Below are 18165 nucleotides of genomic sequence, written 5' to 3' on the forward strand. Positions count from 1 at the left end.
ATAATTTTCACACTTCATTCAAAATACATATGGAAAAAGAAAATCTGCAAAAAAGAAAAAAAAAAAAAACCCACACTGAAGGTCAATTCATGTAGCTTTAATAAAAAGGACAGCGGAAATGAAAATTATATAAATCTCGCCACTTTGCTAGAAGTGTGACTTGTAGTTTTTCCAAATAGAAATACGGTACATATCGAGAAAAATACCACAGCAGTTATACATTGTGGGGACTGAGCATTAGGGCTGTCCCACACGTCCAGATAATTCCGGTACCGGAATAAATCGGTACCGGAGTTATCCGTGTCCGTGTGCCTGGGAACTCACGGAGGCCATACGTGCGGCACACGTGTGCCGCCCGTATGGCGAGTGGGTACCACACGGAGCGTGTGGTACCCACTCTGCATCATGCTGAAGCCGCGATTCATATGTTCCCTGCAGCAGCGTTTGCTGCAGAGAAAATATGAATAATAGTGTTTAAAATAAAGATCTATGTGTCCGCCGCCCCCCCACCCCCTGTGCGCCCCCCCGCTGGTCAGAAAATACTTACCCGGGTCCCCCGTCGGCTGTTGCTCCTTCCTGGTCTGGCCGCGGCTTCTAGTGTATGCGGTCACGTGGGCCCGATCATTTACAGTCATGAATATGTGGCTCCACCTCCCATAGGGGCGGAGCCGACTATTCATGATTGTAAATGATCGGCCCCACGTGACCGCATACAGTAAGCCGCGGCCAGACCAGGAAGGAGTGACAGCCGACGGGGGACCCGGGTAAGTATTTTCTGACCAGCGGGGGGGCGCACAGGTGGTGGGGGGGCGGCGGACACATAGATCTTTATTTTAAACACTATTATTCATATTTTCTCTGCAGCAAACGCTGCTGCAGGGAACATATGAATCGCGGCTTCAGCACCATGTGGGGGGGACAGCGCTAAGGCCATGTTCACACGATCCTTTTTTTGATCCTTTTTTTTTCAGGTCCTGATTTGGAAAACCCGCTGTGCAGGGTACAGTACAATGTTACCCTATGGAAAACAAAAACCGCTGTGCCCACTGTCCTTTTTTTCTCAGGCAAATCCGCGCGGATTTGCCTGCAGAAAAAAAGAAGTACCATGTCACTTCTTTCTGCGGATTCAGCTCCTGTTTTCAACAGGCACCAGTAGCGTAGCTACCAGGGGGGCAGAGGGGGCGGTCGCCCCGGGCCCTGTGCTCTGAGGGGGCCCACCCAGAGCTACGCTACTGTCAGGGCCGGCGTTAGGGGCCCCTGCCTCCGGTCAATGATTATCTTTCATTTCCCCTGCGTTTGTACTGTGTATGTAGCTAAAGTAACATGCACGGTACAAACACTCACAGGGAGTCAGCAGAGAGAAGAGAAGGCCTCCAATCAGAGTGCAGGGAGTGAGTCATGTGATCGCTCTTCTGCAGTCTGTGGAGGAGAGGGGGAAGGGAGGTCACTCACCGCTCACCCAATCCCGGCTGAGCGCGCTCTGCTCAAAGCTCCTGTGCTGCAGAGAAGTGATCAGCTCGAGCAGCAGCAGCAGCCGGGGCCGCAGGCGGACTCTGCCTCTGACTGTGACCTGAGCTCACTGCCTGCACATGATGTCTGCAGCATCTGACTGGAAGGAGCCGCCCCCAGGACCAGAGGACACTCTCCACACAGCATGATGAGTATCTTGGCACATGTCATTTGCTATTTGATATGTCTGATCTGTTGCCTTGAATACATACATACAGGCACAGTATATAAAGCAATGAAGGTTCTTAAAGGGAACCTGTCACCCCGTTTTTTAAAGATGAGATAAAAATAGCGTTAAATAGGGGCAGAGCTGTGCTTTACATTAGTGTCTTTTTTGTGCCTTTATTCCCCAGCTATGCTGTCGAAATACCTTTGTAAAGTTGCCGTTTTGGGCTGTCACTCACACTGGTCTGGTCAAATGGGTGTGGTGACATCACTGTTTCTTCCCCCAGATCTTGCTTATCTGTCCGTTGGTGGCGTAGTGGTGTGCGCATGTCCAGCTGCCGAATCCACTGCGCAGGTGAAGGAAAAGAGCGCGATCTGCGCTGTTCCCCTGGTGATCGGTGGGGGCGGCCATCTTCCTGAGGCCGCACGTGCGCAGATGGAGTGCTCTGCTGCACGGGGCTTCAGGAAAATGGTCGCGGGATGCCGCGCGTGCGCAAATGGAGATCACGGCGGCCATTTTCCTGAAGCCCCGGGAAGCCAAGCACTCCATCTGCGCACGTGCGGCCTCAGGAAGATGGCCGCTCCCACCGATCACCAGGGGAATAGCACAGATCGCGCTCTTTTCCTTCACCTGCGCAGTGGATTCGGCAGCTGGACATGCGCACACCACTACGCCATCAACGGACAGATAAGCAAGATCTGGGGGAAGAAACAGCGATGTCACCACGCCCATTTGACCAGACCAGCGTGAGTGACAGCCCAAAACGGCAACTTTACAAAGGTATTTCAGCAGCATAGCTGGGGAATAAAGGCACAAAAAAGACACTAATATAAAGCACAGCTCTGCCCCTATTTAACGCTATTTTTATCTCATCTTTAAAAAACGGGGTGACAGGTTCCCTTTAAACTTGTACGTCTTGTTTATCCTGCAATCTGGACAGACACTGAACACTGACATGTGATCGATAAGTGTCTTGCACATAATGTATTTACTGCTGATTAGCTTATGAGAAGGAGAATGATTATTTTCTTAAGTTTGCGAGCGGCTGGAATCTTGCAGGACGGCTTTTACATGTGGGAGCCTGTCATCATATAAGCTCCGGCCAGCATCTGTACGCCCTCACATAGTGTTCTAGAATGCTCTCTATGTCCCCAATCCTCTATGTAAGGCACAAAAAAGAGCTTTTATTATAATCGCGGATGGCGCAGTCCGGGCGTCACAGTCTTGACCCGGCGCCATCCCTCTTCCTGTGATCACTGTCCCGCTTCGTGTGGAAGATGCATCCTACATCATGCATTCAGTGTCCTCTATCGCACTCCCGTGCAGGTGCACTTCTCTTTGCCAATGCTGAAGTCAGAGCACAGTATTGTAGTGCGCATGCGCCAGCTTTATTTCCAGGTCATCAGCGCCCTTTGGCCTTTCCCAGCGCACATGCACTACAGTACTTGGCTCTGCTTTCAGCAGCCTAGAGAGAAGTGTGCCTGCACAGGAGCGCGATGGGTGACACTGTGTGGGTGACGTAGGATGTGTCATACAGATGAAGCAGTAATGGAGGATGGCGATCTTAAATCAAGACCAGCTATGCCTTGGTGAGAGCCATTGGTGAGTATAATGAGAGGTCATTTTTATGCCTTGCGGAGGGGATTGGGGACACATTTACAGCCTTCCTTATAGAGGCTGCCTATGGGAGCTGCATTATACTATATAGTCTTCCTATGTGAAGGGCATTATACTATAGGGTCTGCCTATGGGGAGTGCATGATACTATATGGAGGCCTATGGGGAATGTATTATACCATATTGAGGACTATCTGGTGTATTATGCTATATGGAGGCTATCTAGAGGGCCATCATTCAGTGTGGAGATTACAGCGATGGGGCCATCATACAGTGTTGGAGCCAGTTTGGGGGATATTAACGGGTCAGTATATACAGTGAGGGGGCATCATACTGTGTATAGGGGAGCTGTACAGTGGGGGAGACTCGGGACTTTATTAAATGTAAAGTGGGCACTAATTCTGACAGGGGAACTCAGGTTACTGTGACTATCAAAGGGTCACACACAGAGGGCATTATTACTTTCTAGGGGACAAAATGTGGGCACTGTTTTCTAGGGCACTTGCACCTGGCATTACTATATTAAAGAGGGTTGCTTTAGAATTTAGAGGGCACAGAGAACCACACAGCAGGTGCAGTAATAGGGACACATACGGCAGCAGCGGCTCAGTATTGGGGTATCAGGGTCAGTAATAGGGACACGTACGGCAGCAGCGGCTCAGTATTCGGGTATCAGGTGCAGTAATAGGGACACATACGGCAGCAGCGGCTCAGTATTGGGGTATCAGGTGCAGTAATAGGGTCACACGGCAGCAGCGGCTCAGTATTGGGGTATCAGGGGCAGTAATAGGGACACATACGGCAGCAGCGGCTCAGTATTGGGGTATCAGGGGCAGTAATAGGGACACATACGGCAGCAGTGGCTCAGTATTGGGGTATCAGGTGCAGTAATAGGGACACATACGGCAGCAGCAGCTCAGTATTGGGGTATCAGGTGCAGTAATAAGGACACATACGGCAGCAGCGGCTCAGTATTGGGGTATCAGGTGCAGTAGTAGGGACACATACGGCAGCAGCGGCTCAGTATTGGGGTATCAGGGGCAGTAATAGGGACACATACGGCAGCAGCGGCTCAGTATTGGGGTATCAGATGCAGTAATGGGGTCACATACGGCAGCATCGGCTCAGTATTGGGGTATCAGATGCAGTAATGGGGTCACATACGGCAGCATCGGCTCAGTATCGGGGTATCAGGTGCAGTAATAGGGACACATACGGCAGCAGCGGCTCAGTATTGGGGTATCAGGGGCAGTAATAGGGACACATACGGCAGCAGCGGCTCAGTATTGGGGTATCAGCAGGATGAGGAGGTTGTGCAGGTTGGGAATAGATTGTGATGGTTCTGGAATGTGAGAAGTGAAACATGTCTTTGTTGTATTCTCTGCAGATGAGTTGTAGCTGGAAGAAGTTGTCATGTCGGTCTGGGCCAGATGGAAAAGACGGGAAAAATGAACAATTCTATCAGAAAGAACGTCAGAGGTAAGTCATTATCTGTAACTGTGCAGTGATCTGTTATATGTTCTGTAGGACTGGTATCTACCACTGACCATATGGCGGTAATATCAGTGTTGGTCTTTATATAGAGATTATCTTCAGTAACAGCGCGGTCATCTGCTGAGGTTCTCCTCCACTATTAGGCCGGAGACACACTGGTGCGAGATACGGCCGAGTCTCGCTGGTTAAAAGCAAGCTGTGGCACCGGCACTCTGGAGCGGAGCGTGCAGCTCCATGTATTGCTATGCAGCTGCACGCTCCGCTCCGGAGTGCTGGTGCCACAGCTTGCTTTTAACCAGCGAGACTCGGCCGTATCTCGCACCAGTGTGTCTCCGGCGCATCACTGAATTGTAATGAAGGTTACCTGGTTAGGGGCCCACTCAGAAGCTTCGCCCCCCCTGGACCAAAACCCTAGCTACGCCTCTGACAGGCACCAATAGGAAAGTGCTGTTGAAAACCCGCAGAGGAATCTGCAGAAGAAACTGCAGGAAAATCAGCAGTGCAGTTTTGCACTGCGGGTTTTCCAAATCAGGACCTGAAAAAAAAAAGGATCGTGTGAACATAGCCTTAGTGTGAACATGCTTCAGCACCATGTGGGGGGGACAGCGCTTACTGTAGCGCTGTCTCCTGCACGCACACGGACCCCAGACGGAGAATGTCCGTGTGAGGTCCGTGTTTTACACGGACCCATTGACTCTATTGGGTCCGAGTAATACGTGCGCTCCCACGAACACTGACATGTCTCCGTGTTTGGCACACTGAGACACGGTCCGCAAAAAATCAATGACATCTGAACAGATGCATTGATTTTTATGGGTCTACGTGTGTCAGTGTCTCCGGTACGTGAGGAAACTGTCACCTCATGTACCGGAGCCACTGACGTGTGAAACCGGCCTTAGACGCAGATTTACTAGTAGGGATTGCAGAGATTAGGAGTCTGTACGAGAAATGTCTGGTTGTCACAGTATTTATATACGATTATTAGTACAGTATAATATGTCTCAAGACTTCTAATATGTATAAAAATGCAAAATACATCAAACTTATTTTTAAAAAAATCATAATATTTATATAAAATTAGATTAGGCCTTATGATATTTAATGTGGCCCCTAGTGATGAGCAAGCGTGCTCGGATAAGGTGTTATACTAGCATGCTGGGGTGTTAACTGAGTGTCTTTGGTGTGCTCGAATAATGTGTTGTTGCTGTCTAACAGGCACGAGACATGCAGCCGCGGGCACTAGAACATATTTTTCAAGTATGGTGAAGACACTCGGTTAGCACCTGAGCATGCTCGTATAACACCTTATCTGAGAGCGTTCGCTCATCACTAGCGGCCACATTTTAACATCTATATCACAACCTCAAGCTTCTTCATAGATTCATATTGTGCAGGTTACAGTTCGTTCTTCTGTGGTCATGGGGGTCTTTCATCTGCGGCTCCTTCCGCCCAATAGCTTTATAGAACCTCCATATACATATAACGCAGCATGAAGGGGCTCGGTGAAGGTGGCAGTGAAGGTGTGTAAGTGTTTCTTGGGATCACGGAGGGCATAGAAGGACAGCAACCCGGCCTCATAATCCAGACATATCCTGACCTGATCAGTGGTGATCCGCTGAGGTAACGGGATCACTCTACCTCCATGTTTCGCTAAAAACTGATTATTATACACCAGCCCTCTATATAAACCCCAGGAATGGTCATTATCTCCAATGTGTGACTGATCTCCTCGCCTGTCCATACTGGGGTAACACATCCCCACTTCTGACCTACTGATCTCCACATCCCAGTAATGTCGTCCTGAGGTAAATCTCCTCCCGCTCATCACCTGATAAGGCCGGTTTCACACGTCAGTGGCTCCGGTACATGAGGTGACAGTTTCCTCACGTACCGGAGACACTGACACACGTAGACCCATAAAAATCAATGCATCTGTTCAGATGTCATTGATTTTTTGCGGACCGTGTCTCCGTGTGCCAAACACGGAGACATGTCAGTGTTCGTGGGAGCGCACGTATTACACGGACCCAATAGAGTCAATGGGTCCGTGTAAAACACGGACCTCACACGGACATTCTCCGTCTGGGGTCCGTGTGCGTGCAGGAGACAGCGCTACAGTAAGCGCTGTCCCCCCCACATGGTGCTGAAGCCGCGATTCATATGTTCCCTGCAGCAGCGTTTGCTGCAGAGAAAATATGAATAATAGTGTTTAAAATAAAGATCTATGTGTCCGCCGCCCTCCCACCCCCTGTGCGCCCCCCCGCTGGTCAGAAAATACTTACCCGGGTCCCCCGTCGGCTGTCGCTCCTTCCTGGTCTGGCCGCGGCTTACTGTATGCGGTCACGTGGGGCCGATCATTTACAATCATGAATAGTCGGCTCCGCCCCTATGGGAGGTGGAGCCACATACTCATGACTGTAAATGATCGGGCCCACGTGACCGCATACACTAGAAGCCGCGGCCAGACCAGGAAGGAGCGACAGCCGACGGGGGACCCGGGTAAGTATTTTCTGACCAGCGGGGGGGCACACAGGGGGTGGGAGGGCGGCGGACACATAGATCTTTATTTTAAACACTATTATTCATATTTTCTCTGCAGCAAACGCTGCTGCAGGGAACATATGAATCGCGGCTTCAGCATGATGCAGAGTGGGTACCACACGCTCCGTGTGGTACCCACTCGCCATACGGGCGGCACACGTGTGCCGCACGTATGGCCTCCGTGAGTTCCCAGGCACACGGACACGGATAACTCCGGTACCGATTTATTCCGGTACCGGAATTATCTGGACGTGTGGGACAGCCCTAAGACAGAATCGCCCAGAAACCTCAGAGCGATTCAAGTATTATTTGTGTCCAGGTCGCAGTTTTTAAGTCGTCTGATATAAAGAGATTATTATTAGCAGTGTTTACATCCGGGAATATCTCCGCAGGATCCTGCACATAGAAGGTCACATTTAAGTCAGTGAATATATCATATAATGTGCGTGATGTGGGAGATCAGCACCACACTCCGATCACCTCCATGTCCTCCTGTGTCCTCACCTCCTCCATTATGCCCCCTAGGATATCTCCACCCTCGTCAGGATCACACAAGTCACCGGTGTCTGGTTCCTGTAAAACAGCCAGTGGATCCGTCACGTTAGGCTACGTTCACATTTGCGGTCGGCGCCGCAGCGTCGCCGCATGCGTCATGCGCCCCTATATTTAACATGGGGGCGCATGGACATGCGTCGCACTTGCGTTTTGCGCCGCATGCGTCCCTGCGGCGCCCGCGTCCGGGCGCAGAGGACGCAGCAAGTTGCATTTTTGCTGCGTCCAAAATCAATGAAAAAAAGGACGCATGCGGCGCAAAACGCAGCGTTGTGCATGCGTTTTGCTGCGTTTTTGTTTGCGTTGTGCGTTGCGGCGCCGACGCTGCGGCGCACAATGCAAATGTGAACGTAGCCTTACACAGCTCCTCAATGTGCCGCATCTTCCTGGACAGCTCATCCTTCTTTATTTCCAGGTTCTGGATCATATCAGTCAGTGGCTGCATCACCTGCTGTTCCCGCCAGTAGATATCACTCAGGACCCTCTTCTGTAGCTCGTCCAGCCGTCTCTTGATGTCTATAAACAGGGCAGAGACTCTTGGCTTCTCTGGCTGATTTTTCGTGAACTACTCTTGCGCTCCTCCAGGACCCAGACTCTTTCCTCAGCATTCTTTCTCTGTGTCGTAATTTTCTGCAGAACGTTTTTCAATTTCTCCTTTTTCCCGAAAGGCCTCATCTAAAGACTCCAGTTTATGCCCCTGATGTTCTCCAGTCAGATAGCAGGAGACGCAGATACAAGCAGCGTCCTCAGTGCAGTAATATTCCAGGACCTTCTTATGGACAGAACATCTCCAGTTCTCCAGGGAAGTGCTGGGATCGGTGAGGACGTGTTCTGCTCCTTTTCTGTGGGAAGCTTCACCGTGTAGATACGACTCTTCGGCAGGTACACGCGAGTCCACACTAAGTGTAGAGGCTTAATGCATCATCCCCATGATTAGACAGGAAGTTCTCCAATAAGTTACTAAGAATGATGTTCCTCATCAGTGTCGGCCGCTCCTGAAACTCTTCTCTACATTCAGGACAGGAATAAACTCCAGACCCGTCCAGTGTATTCAGGACCTGATGAATACAGACCCGGCAGAAGTTGTGTCCACATCTCAGCATTACAGGATCCGCGAACAGGGTCAGACAGATGGCGTCTCCAAGTCTTGATAAGGGGCTGGACTGCTCCATCACTGACAGCAAAAAGAAGAAATTAAAGTAAAGTTTGTCAGTAAAGTTTGTCACAGCGGGTGCAATATCTGTTTATGATATAAGGCGAGGTTTGCTATAAGCCTCCAAGAAGTCAAGCTAGAATCTAATAATACTCATTCAGATGTTCTTAGGCCGGGTGCGCATGATCCAGAAGTGGCAGTGTTTTGGATGTAGTGCATGTTCGCTCCGTCCAAAGCACTGCCGTCTAATCCACTTGTGATCACTGAACCGTGCAGATTAGCCTCCTCCAATACATTCTACTGGTGAAATTTCTCTTGGAGATGAGCCGCATGTCTGTCTCCGCTGGCGTCTGTGGATGCAGAGTGGATATGGGCTTTCTTGAAGTCCCATCTACTACGCTGTAACAGCTAGCTGCTGTGGGTTAGACGCTGTGCAAGTACGCAACGTCCAATCTGCAGCGTTTACTGATAGCCTTGTAGGTTTAAAAAAAATAAAACCTGATCTGACAGTGCGCCGATTAGATGGTCATCAGTGCGTTTTTACCATCAGTAATTTTCACATTAAATTGATTAAAAACCAGACCCCATACTAGGCACATGTTATGTTTGCAAAAAAAAAGTATATATATATATATATATATATATATATATATATATATATATATATATAGTCTGTATGAGGTCTAAGGGTATGTGCACACATTCAGGATTTCTTGCAGAAATTTCCTGACAAAAACCGGACATTTCTGCCAGGAATCCTCATGCCCTTTTTTTGCGTTTGTGCGTTTTTTCCCCAATGCATTAAATAGTGGGGAAAAACGCGAAAAATCCACAAAGTTAATGAACATGCTGCTTTTTTTTACCGCGATGCTTTTTTTCACAGAAAAGAAATGCATCATGTGCACAAAAATTGCAGAATGCATATGTATGCGTTTTTATCGCGAAAAATCCTGAACGTGTGCACATAAAATAAGCTCATGTGAATGTAGCCTTAGGCTGTGTCCATGGGGGCAACGTACTGCACATGGACAATATGATAAGCCAATGTCCAGTAGCACATTGGCTTTTTTTATCCATACAATAAAGAATATATACTTAAATTGAACTAGGCTACCAAATGCTGCATTATGGACAAGACTGGTAAATGTATATAGTATGCGGCTCATGCCCATGTAAAACTGTATGAACAAGCACATTGGGCCAGTCAGGTCTGCAAATGCAGAGGTGACTGGTTCGTAAAGATGAGCACTCCTCTCATCTTATCCTACGGCCGGGGTCACACTCGCGTGTGCAATGGGAGTCTCTCACATCAATACCCGGCACTCAGGACTAGAGCATGCGGCTGCAGAGAAATACATGCAGCTGAGTGAGTTTCTCACATTGCACGCACAAGTCTGACCCCGGCCTAAGGGTGCTTTCTCATTATGGCTCTGCATCCCCATTAGTGTATACGTCTGAAATCCCCCACAAAGGAGGGTCCGGACGCATGCGCTGACGGTGCAAACTGACTGCAACGGTGACAGGAGAGCGAACATGTGCGCATACAAGAGACGGATCATCTCCCCCCCCCCCAAAAAAAAGAGTGCGCACAGTAGAGCACGCGTGTTCGCTCTGCCGGCACCATTGCAGTCCATTGGCACTGTCAACGCATACTTGCAGACCCAGTTTTGCCTGGGTTTCTTAGACATATGCCCCAATGGGATTCTCAACGCAGTGTGAAAGCGCCCCTAGGTGAGAATAAGGTGGCATATCACAATGTAGCAGTTATTAATTCTGAAAACCATGTCAGTTTAGGCTACTTTCACACTAGCGTTAACTGCATTCCGTCACAATGCGTCGTTTTGCCGAAAAAACGCATCCTGCAAAAGTGTTTGCAGGATGCGTTTTTTCGCCATTGATTAACATGAAGCGACGCATTGTGACGGATTGCCACACGTCGCACCCGTCATGCGACGAATGCGTCGTGCAGTGGCGGACCGTCGGGAGCAAAAAACGCTACATGTAACGTTTTTTGCTCACGACCGTCTGCTTTTTCCGACCGCGCATGCGCGGCCGGAACTCCGCCAGAACTCCGCCTCCACCTCCACCTCCCCGCACTTCCCCGCACCTCACAATGGGGCAGCGGATGCGCTGGAAAAATGCATCCGCTGCCCCCATTGTGCGGCAGGGACAACGCTAGCGTCGGGGACCTCGGCCCGACGCACGGCGACGGGCCGAGCCCGACGCTAGTGTGAAAGAAGCCTAAGACAAGAGGCATATGCAAAAAAATAAAATATTGCTAATATAACACACACACACACACAAAGGGGCAAACTTACCGGCTACATATCTGGAGAAAAGACCACAATGAACATAAAAAATAATAATTTAAAAAAAAAATCAACCCCACCCAGAAGCTTCCTCAGGAGGTGCGGGATAGAGAGCCGAGAGCTAAAGGTCCAGAATATCAGGGAATATGGAATATAGAAACAGAGACACTGGCAGCCATGAAGATCACATAGAAGGTGATGCGGATTAGGCTACGTGCACACTAGGGTGACCGGATCTTATATGGGTTTGAAAAAATGTGGGAATCTTGTCCGTCTGGACCCCACAAAACGATTCCCCTTTCCGGATATTGAGATAGCCAAAATTTGAGCTCGATCAAACGACGTTAACCCGTGCCGCTCGTCGCTCAAAGTTTGAAAAAATCTGAATTTTTGCCCAAAAAGCTGACATATGAAGCCATAACTCCAGAATGGTAAATAATAAAAACACGCTTAATATCTCAAAAGAAAGCTAATGTTGTTCTTCAAAATTTATATTTTATACATAATTGTTATTTTAAGTCAAACTGAGTTAAAACATCTTTTAGCCCCAAGAACGTGACCTGGTACCACTAGGAGCATACTTCGTATATTTTGTTATTAAGTGATACATTTTTTTTTTTTTTGGTATATTTTTGAGTTTAAAGTAGAAATATAATAAAAAAACAAGTAATACTGATAAGTCTAATGACTTTTTTTATTTTAAAATATAAAAATGAGGTATTTAATACATACAAAACAGACACAGAAAAGATACAGACGTAGTACCTACATGAGTTGATAATTTGATAATTTTACATAGTTATCTAATCTAATCTGACTGCGCTCCTCATAAATACAAGCACATGCTGCTTAAAATTTTCCAAGTGTGTGTTATTGTTTTTATAGCTATTATAGTATTATTTTAAAAGATATTTGAAAATATTTTATTGAAATTTAAGTTAATATATTTTTTTTCGTTTTTCTAGTTAACTGTTATTTACCTATTGGACTCTGAAATGGCATTCACATCAGGTGTACAAAGCCGGAACAAGGATAAATTATTTCTTGTGGGCTATCCCATTCACCAGATCACCGGTTGTAAACTACCCTCAAATCGTCAAGTCTTATGTGCTTTATTTTATAATTTACGTACTGTGAAATTGACTTTAAGAGAATCAGCAAAACTGACCATACGAGAAGTGTTCATTTTTTGGTGGAAAGCTCGAATCCCGACTAAACATGAGCAAGATGCAATTACTAAGCTGGAAAAAGTTCACGCCGCGTGGAGAAGTCTTCAAAAAGACCGGAAGAAAACATCGGAAACGGCCAAGAACAAATTTAAACAGTTTGTTGAAAAGTTGGATGATCTCTTTGATATTGCTCAACAAGATGCCTTGGCTCTGTTGAAATCGGAAGAAGATAAGGCGTTTCTCGTGAAACAGAGGCAGAAGGGCCGCCCAGGTTCCATGGCTGGAGTGGACATCAAGTTGTGTCAAGCTGAAGAAATCAAGGCGCAAAAGGAACTTGCAAAAATGAACCGACAAATCCAAGAAGAAACTTTTGATATTGGTGAGTTTATTTTATTATTATTATTCTAAAAAGTAGATAAACAAATAAGTAAATAGTTTCAATATAATTGAAAGAAAATTGTACATGAAAGCATCATTTGGCATCTTTATGATTGAGTTTATATTCTTAAAATAATACCTATTGATAATTAGAAGTAGGTAATTTAGTACCTATGTATTATTACTATTCTGCTCAAACGACAAGTTTTTATAGTCTTTTTTTTCTCTTTCTTTTGTTACTTCTTAGAGACGGATGATGAAGACAAGCTCGAAGAAGGAAAAGAAGAAGAAGATACTGAAGAGGACAACATCTACCAGGAACTTGAGAGCTTGGAGGAAATGGACAACATCCCTGAAGAAGCTGCAGAAGATCCAGGACCATCTGAGAGCAAGAGGATGAAACTTTCATTTGCAAGGGGCGTTAAAGAGATTTTAAACATGAAATTATCCATTGTGTTAGATCGATGTAAGTTATCCGACAGAAATGCCACGAGAATTTTAATAGCTACTCTAGAAGCACTAAACCTTGACCCTCTTGAGTACAAAGTCATGAAAACTTTATTACATTCTGGAAGGCAAACGTTCAGAGAACAATATACTAATATTTCTGTCGGATAACTTACATCGATCTAACACAACGTTCTTGGGGCTAAAAGATGTTTTAACTCAGTTTGACTTAAAATAACAATTATGTATAAAATATAAATTTTGAAGAACAACATTAGCTTTCTTTTGAGATATTAAGCATGTTTTTATTATTTACCATTCTGGAGTTATGGCTTCATATGTCAGCTTTTTGGGCAAAAATTCGGATTTTTTCAAACTTTGAGCGACGAGCGGCACGGGTTAACGTCGTTTGATCGAGCTCAAATTTTGGCTATCTCAATATCCGGAAAGGGGAATCGTTTTGTGGGGTCCAGACGGACAAAATTCCAACATCGATTTTTTGTGGTCACCCTAGTGCACACGTTGCGGATTTTTCCAGACTGACTTTTGAAAAACCGCAGGTAAACCATACTGCGGATTTACCGCAATTTTTTTGCAAATTTTGTGCGGATTCCTATTATGGAGCAGGTGTAAACCGCTGTGGAATCTGCACAAAGAATTGACATGCTGTGGAATAAACAACGCTACATTTCCGCATGTTTTTTTCCCGCAGCATGTGCACTGCGCATTTTGTTTTCCATAGGTTTACGGACATAAAGCGCAGTCACTATGAAGTGTGGGGCTCACATGAGAGCGGAGAGGATTGTGGTCACAAGGGAATGCTACAACTGCTGTGAAATTGTTACAATGTTTCAGTGCAGATAAGGAACAAATCTGGAACCCAGAAAGGTCTCCTGTTCTCACGGTTTGTTACAATGTGTCAGTGCAGGTACAAAACACATGAGCAGACCTTTTCTGAGAGAGCGTTTATTACAATGTATCAGTGCAGGTAAGAATGGCTCAAATCTCTCTTCTGACCTGTGAGTTTGTTATAATGTATCAACATGGCCAAGAAAAGCATCAACAGTCCAAAAATGTGTCTAGTCCTGTGCAGGTTAAGGCTGTGTTCACATGCGGATTTTTTTCTGCAGGAAAAACCTGCTCTTTTGGCAGTACAGAGACTGCTTTAAAAAAACAATCAGGTTTTGTTCTTTTGGTGCAGATTATATGTAATTGGTCCGCAGTACGCGTTTAATGAAGTTAGTTTTCTTCAGGAAAAACGCAACGTGGTTGCATTTTTTGCAGCTTTTTTTTCCACTTCCTTATTGCTTTCTATGGGAGAAAAAATACTCTATTGTCATGCTGCAGGAAAAATAAAACCATTGTGTGCATGAGATTTCTGAAATCTCATCGCTTTTGGTGGAACCGTAGAAGGCAGCTGTTAATTTGCGTTAAAAATTGCTGCAAAAATACACTGCAACAACGTAACGTGTGAACATAGCCCAAGGGTTACGTCGGTAATTTACGTCGAATTTTCATAAATTGGACTGGTGGGTTTAGCCATATCCCGCCCATTTCAGCAGAACTTTCATAAATCTGGGCTTTTGAGTTTATTTCTGGCTGCTGTATAAAGAGAATAGAGGTAACGACTTTAAAGGGAACCTGTCACCCCGTTTTTTGAAGATGAGCTAAAAAAAAGCGTTAAATAGGGGCAGAGCTGGGCGTTACATTAGTGTCTTTGTGTGCCTTTATTACCCACCTATGCTGCTGAAATACCTTTGTAAAGTCGCCGTTTTCTGCTGTCACTCACGCTGGTCTGGTCCTATGGGCGTGGTGACAGCGCTGTTTCTCCCCCAGATCAGGCTCATCATTCCGTTGGTGGCGTAGTGGTGTGCGCATGTCCAACAGAGAATATCCACTGCCCAGGAGATGAAAAACAGCGCGATCTGCGCTATTCAGCCATTTACCGGTGGGCGTGGCCATCTTTCTGTGGCCGCGCGTGCGCAGATGGAGCGCTCTGCTGCCCGGGGCTTCAGGAAAATGGCCACCGCGATCTCCATCTGCGCACGCGCGGAATCCCGCGGCCATTTTTCCTGAAGCCCCGAGCAGCAGAGCGCTCCATCTGCGCACGCGCGGCCACAGGAAAGATGTTATGCAGCTGCACTCTCCGCTCCGGAGTGCAGGTGTCACAGCTTGCTTTTAACCAGCGAGACTCGGCTGTATGTGTCTCTGGCCTAACATGTCGGGTTTCTATGAGGAGGTCAGTGCAAGTCTGGATGTCGGTGATGCAGCTGATGTGATTTATCTGGACTTTATAAAGGCACTTGATACTGTACAATAGGGGTCCCCAACCTTTCTTACCTTGAGAGCCATATTCCGCTATGAAAGTTGGTTGAGAGCCACAATGCAGATAGTCATAGAAAAACCTAGAGAAGGCACAAATAATAACATGCAGATTTTCGCTTTCACTCTATCCTTATGTATTTTACATTATTGTTATGCAAATTGAACTCTAGTGCCACCTATTGGAAGTAGCAATCTTGAAAGTCAATACACTTTAACAGTCCCATAAGATGCTTCATATATTATTGGCCCCATATACTGCTCCATATATTATTGGCCCCATATACTGCTTCATATATTATTGGCCCCATATACTGCTCCATATGGAATTGGCCCCATATACTGCTCTATATGGAATTGGCCCCATAAGATGCTCCATATTAAATTGGCCCCATAAGATGCTCCCTATTAAATTGGCCCCATAAGATGCTCCCTATAGAATTGGCCCCATAAGATGCTCCCTATAGAATTGGCCCCATAAGATGCTCCCTATTAAATTGGCCCCATAAGATGTTCCCTATTAAATAGGCCCCATAGGATGCTCCCTATATTACTGGCCCGATATAATGCTCCATATTTGGGCCCCGACTGATGGTCCCCATATATTGCTCCAAATATAAAAAAAAAATGAAATACTCACCTCTCGTTGCTTGACGCTGCTCTGCTCTGTACTCCTCAGTGTTGCGTCTTCCTGCTCTGAGCTGCGACTGCTCAGGCAGAGGGCGCGCACTGGTGACGTCATCGCGCCCTCTGACCTGAACGTCACAGTCAGAGGATGGAAGACGCTGCAGCGCTGGAACTGGGAGAGGTAAGTATCGCAAGTGCTGGGGCCCAGAGCAGGCGGGGGTCCACTCACGGGGGCCAGCACCATAGCACGGCACCATAGCACTCCAGTGTCCCCGACGGCGAGTAGGCCACCTGCCTGCTCAGGGCCCCGCCACTTGCCCGGGTGCTGACGCCCGCCCTGGGTGGGTATTACAGGCAGCGGGGCGGCTCCCTAGGGACTTTTTTTCTGTGATCGTCGGCGAGCCACATGTCAGGGGCAGGAGAGCCACATGTGGCTCGCGAGCTACGGGTTGGGGACCCCTGCTGTACAACATAACAGCCTTATACTGAAGTTACAGAAGGACTGGGGGAAACTATATGCAGATGGGTAAGGAACTGGATAAATGACAGGAAGAAACAAAGAGTCGTTGTAAATGGTGTGTTCTCTAAATGGGATATAGTCAGCAATGGGGACCACAGGGATCTATACTGGGAACAGTGGGCACCGCAGGGATTTGTACTGGGAGCAGTGGGCACCGTAGGGATCTGTGCTGGGGCCAATTCTTAACCTCTTTATTAAAGACCTTGTGGATGGGATTGAGATTGAAGTGTGAGTCTTTGCAGACGATACTAAACTATATAGGATATTAACCCCTTCATGTCCGGAGGTATTTTTGGTTTTGTGTTTTTTGCTCCCCTACTTCCCAGAGCCATACATTTTTTATTTTTTCCGTCAATATGGCCATGTGAGGGCGTGTTGTTTTGTGGGACGAGTTGTACTTTTGAACGACACCATTGGTCTTAACATATTGTGTCCTCAAAAATGGGAAAAAAATTCAAAGTGTGGTGAAATTGCAAAAAAAGTGCAATCCCACAGTTGTTTTATGTTTTACTTTTTGACTTTGTTTTTTATTGTTTTATTTTGAGTGGGGCGAAAGGGGGGTGATTTTAACTTTTATATTTTTTTTAATGTTTTTTAAAACTTTTTTTTTCACTTTTGACATGATTCAATAGTCTACATGGGAGACTAGTAGCTGCCACAATCCAATTGGCTCTGCTACATGCAGGCGACGATCAGATCACCTGCATGTAGCAGAATACTTCACTTGCTATGAGGGCCGGCCACCAGGTGGCGTTCATAGCAGTCCGGCATTGACAACCACAGAGGTCTCCAGGAGACCTCTGTCTGTCATGCCAACCCATCGGTGACCCGCGATCCCGTGATGGGGATCACCAATGACCGGATTTCTGGAGCTATTGCCAGAAATGCATGTTAAATGCCGCTGTCAGCATTTGACAGTGGCATTTAACGAGTTAATAGCCACAGGTGGATTGCGATTCCACCCGCGGCTTTTCCGGGCACATGTCAGCTGTGCAAACTGTGGAATGCCAACCACAAGAGGTAGTAATGGCCGACACTATAACAGCTTTTATACAAGGGCTGGAGGATTTCCTCAGTACACATAACATTGCGGATTATAGGTAAATTGGTGACAAATGTACAATTGGTGAAGAAAGGTTGAACTTGATGGACCGAGGTTTTTTTTTTTTTCAACCTATGTAACACCAGTGGCATAACTAAAGTCCAATAGACCCCGATGAAAAATGTGCACGAGTCCCCAATGTCATCATGGTCAGATGTATGTACCCTTGTAGAGTTCTAAATCCTATAAAGACATATATTCGCCTCCCATCCTGGCCCCTTACTGGTCTCTTCCTGTTATGTCACCCATCCATGTCTCT

General features: G+C 46.7%; 1 protein-coding gene across 1 annotated transcript; it reads left to right on the forward strand.

Moving 5' to 3' along the window:
* The first annotated feature begins 12336 nt into the window (after nt 1-12336).
* On the forward strand, nt 12337-13506 carry LOC143775165 (uncharacterized). Its single transcript, XM_077263007.1, has 2 exons — nt 12337-12889; nt 13136-13506. The coding sequence occupies exons 1-2, from the start codon at nt 12337-12339 to the stop codon at nt 13504-13506; spliced, it is 924 nt and encodes a 307-aa protein (XP_077119122.1).
* The last annotated feature ends 4659 nt before the right edge of the window (nt 13507-18165 follow it).

Source organism: Ranitomeya variabilis, chromosome 5 (genome assembly GCF_051348905.1).
Source record: "Ranitomeya variabilis isolate aRanVar5 chromosome 5, aRanVar5.hap1, whole genome shotgun sequence".
NCBI lineage: Eukaryota > Metazoa > Chordata > Amphibia > Anura > Dendrobatidae > Ranitomeya > Ranitomeya variabilis.

What these genes read in the sequence shown, in the direction of transcription:
- LOC143775165 (XM_077263007.1), top strand. Translation starts at nt 12,337, where the DNA reads ATGGCATTCACATCAGGTGTACAAAGCCGGAACAAGGATAAATTATTT. An exon ending in AGAAGAAACTTTTGATATTG is followed by an intron (nt 12,890 to 13,135) that starts GTGAGTTTATTT and finishes GTTACTTCTTAG; the next exon opens with AGACGGATGATGAAGACAAG.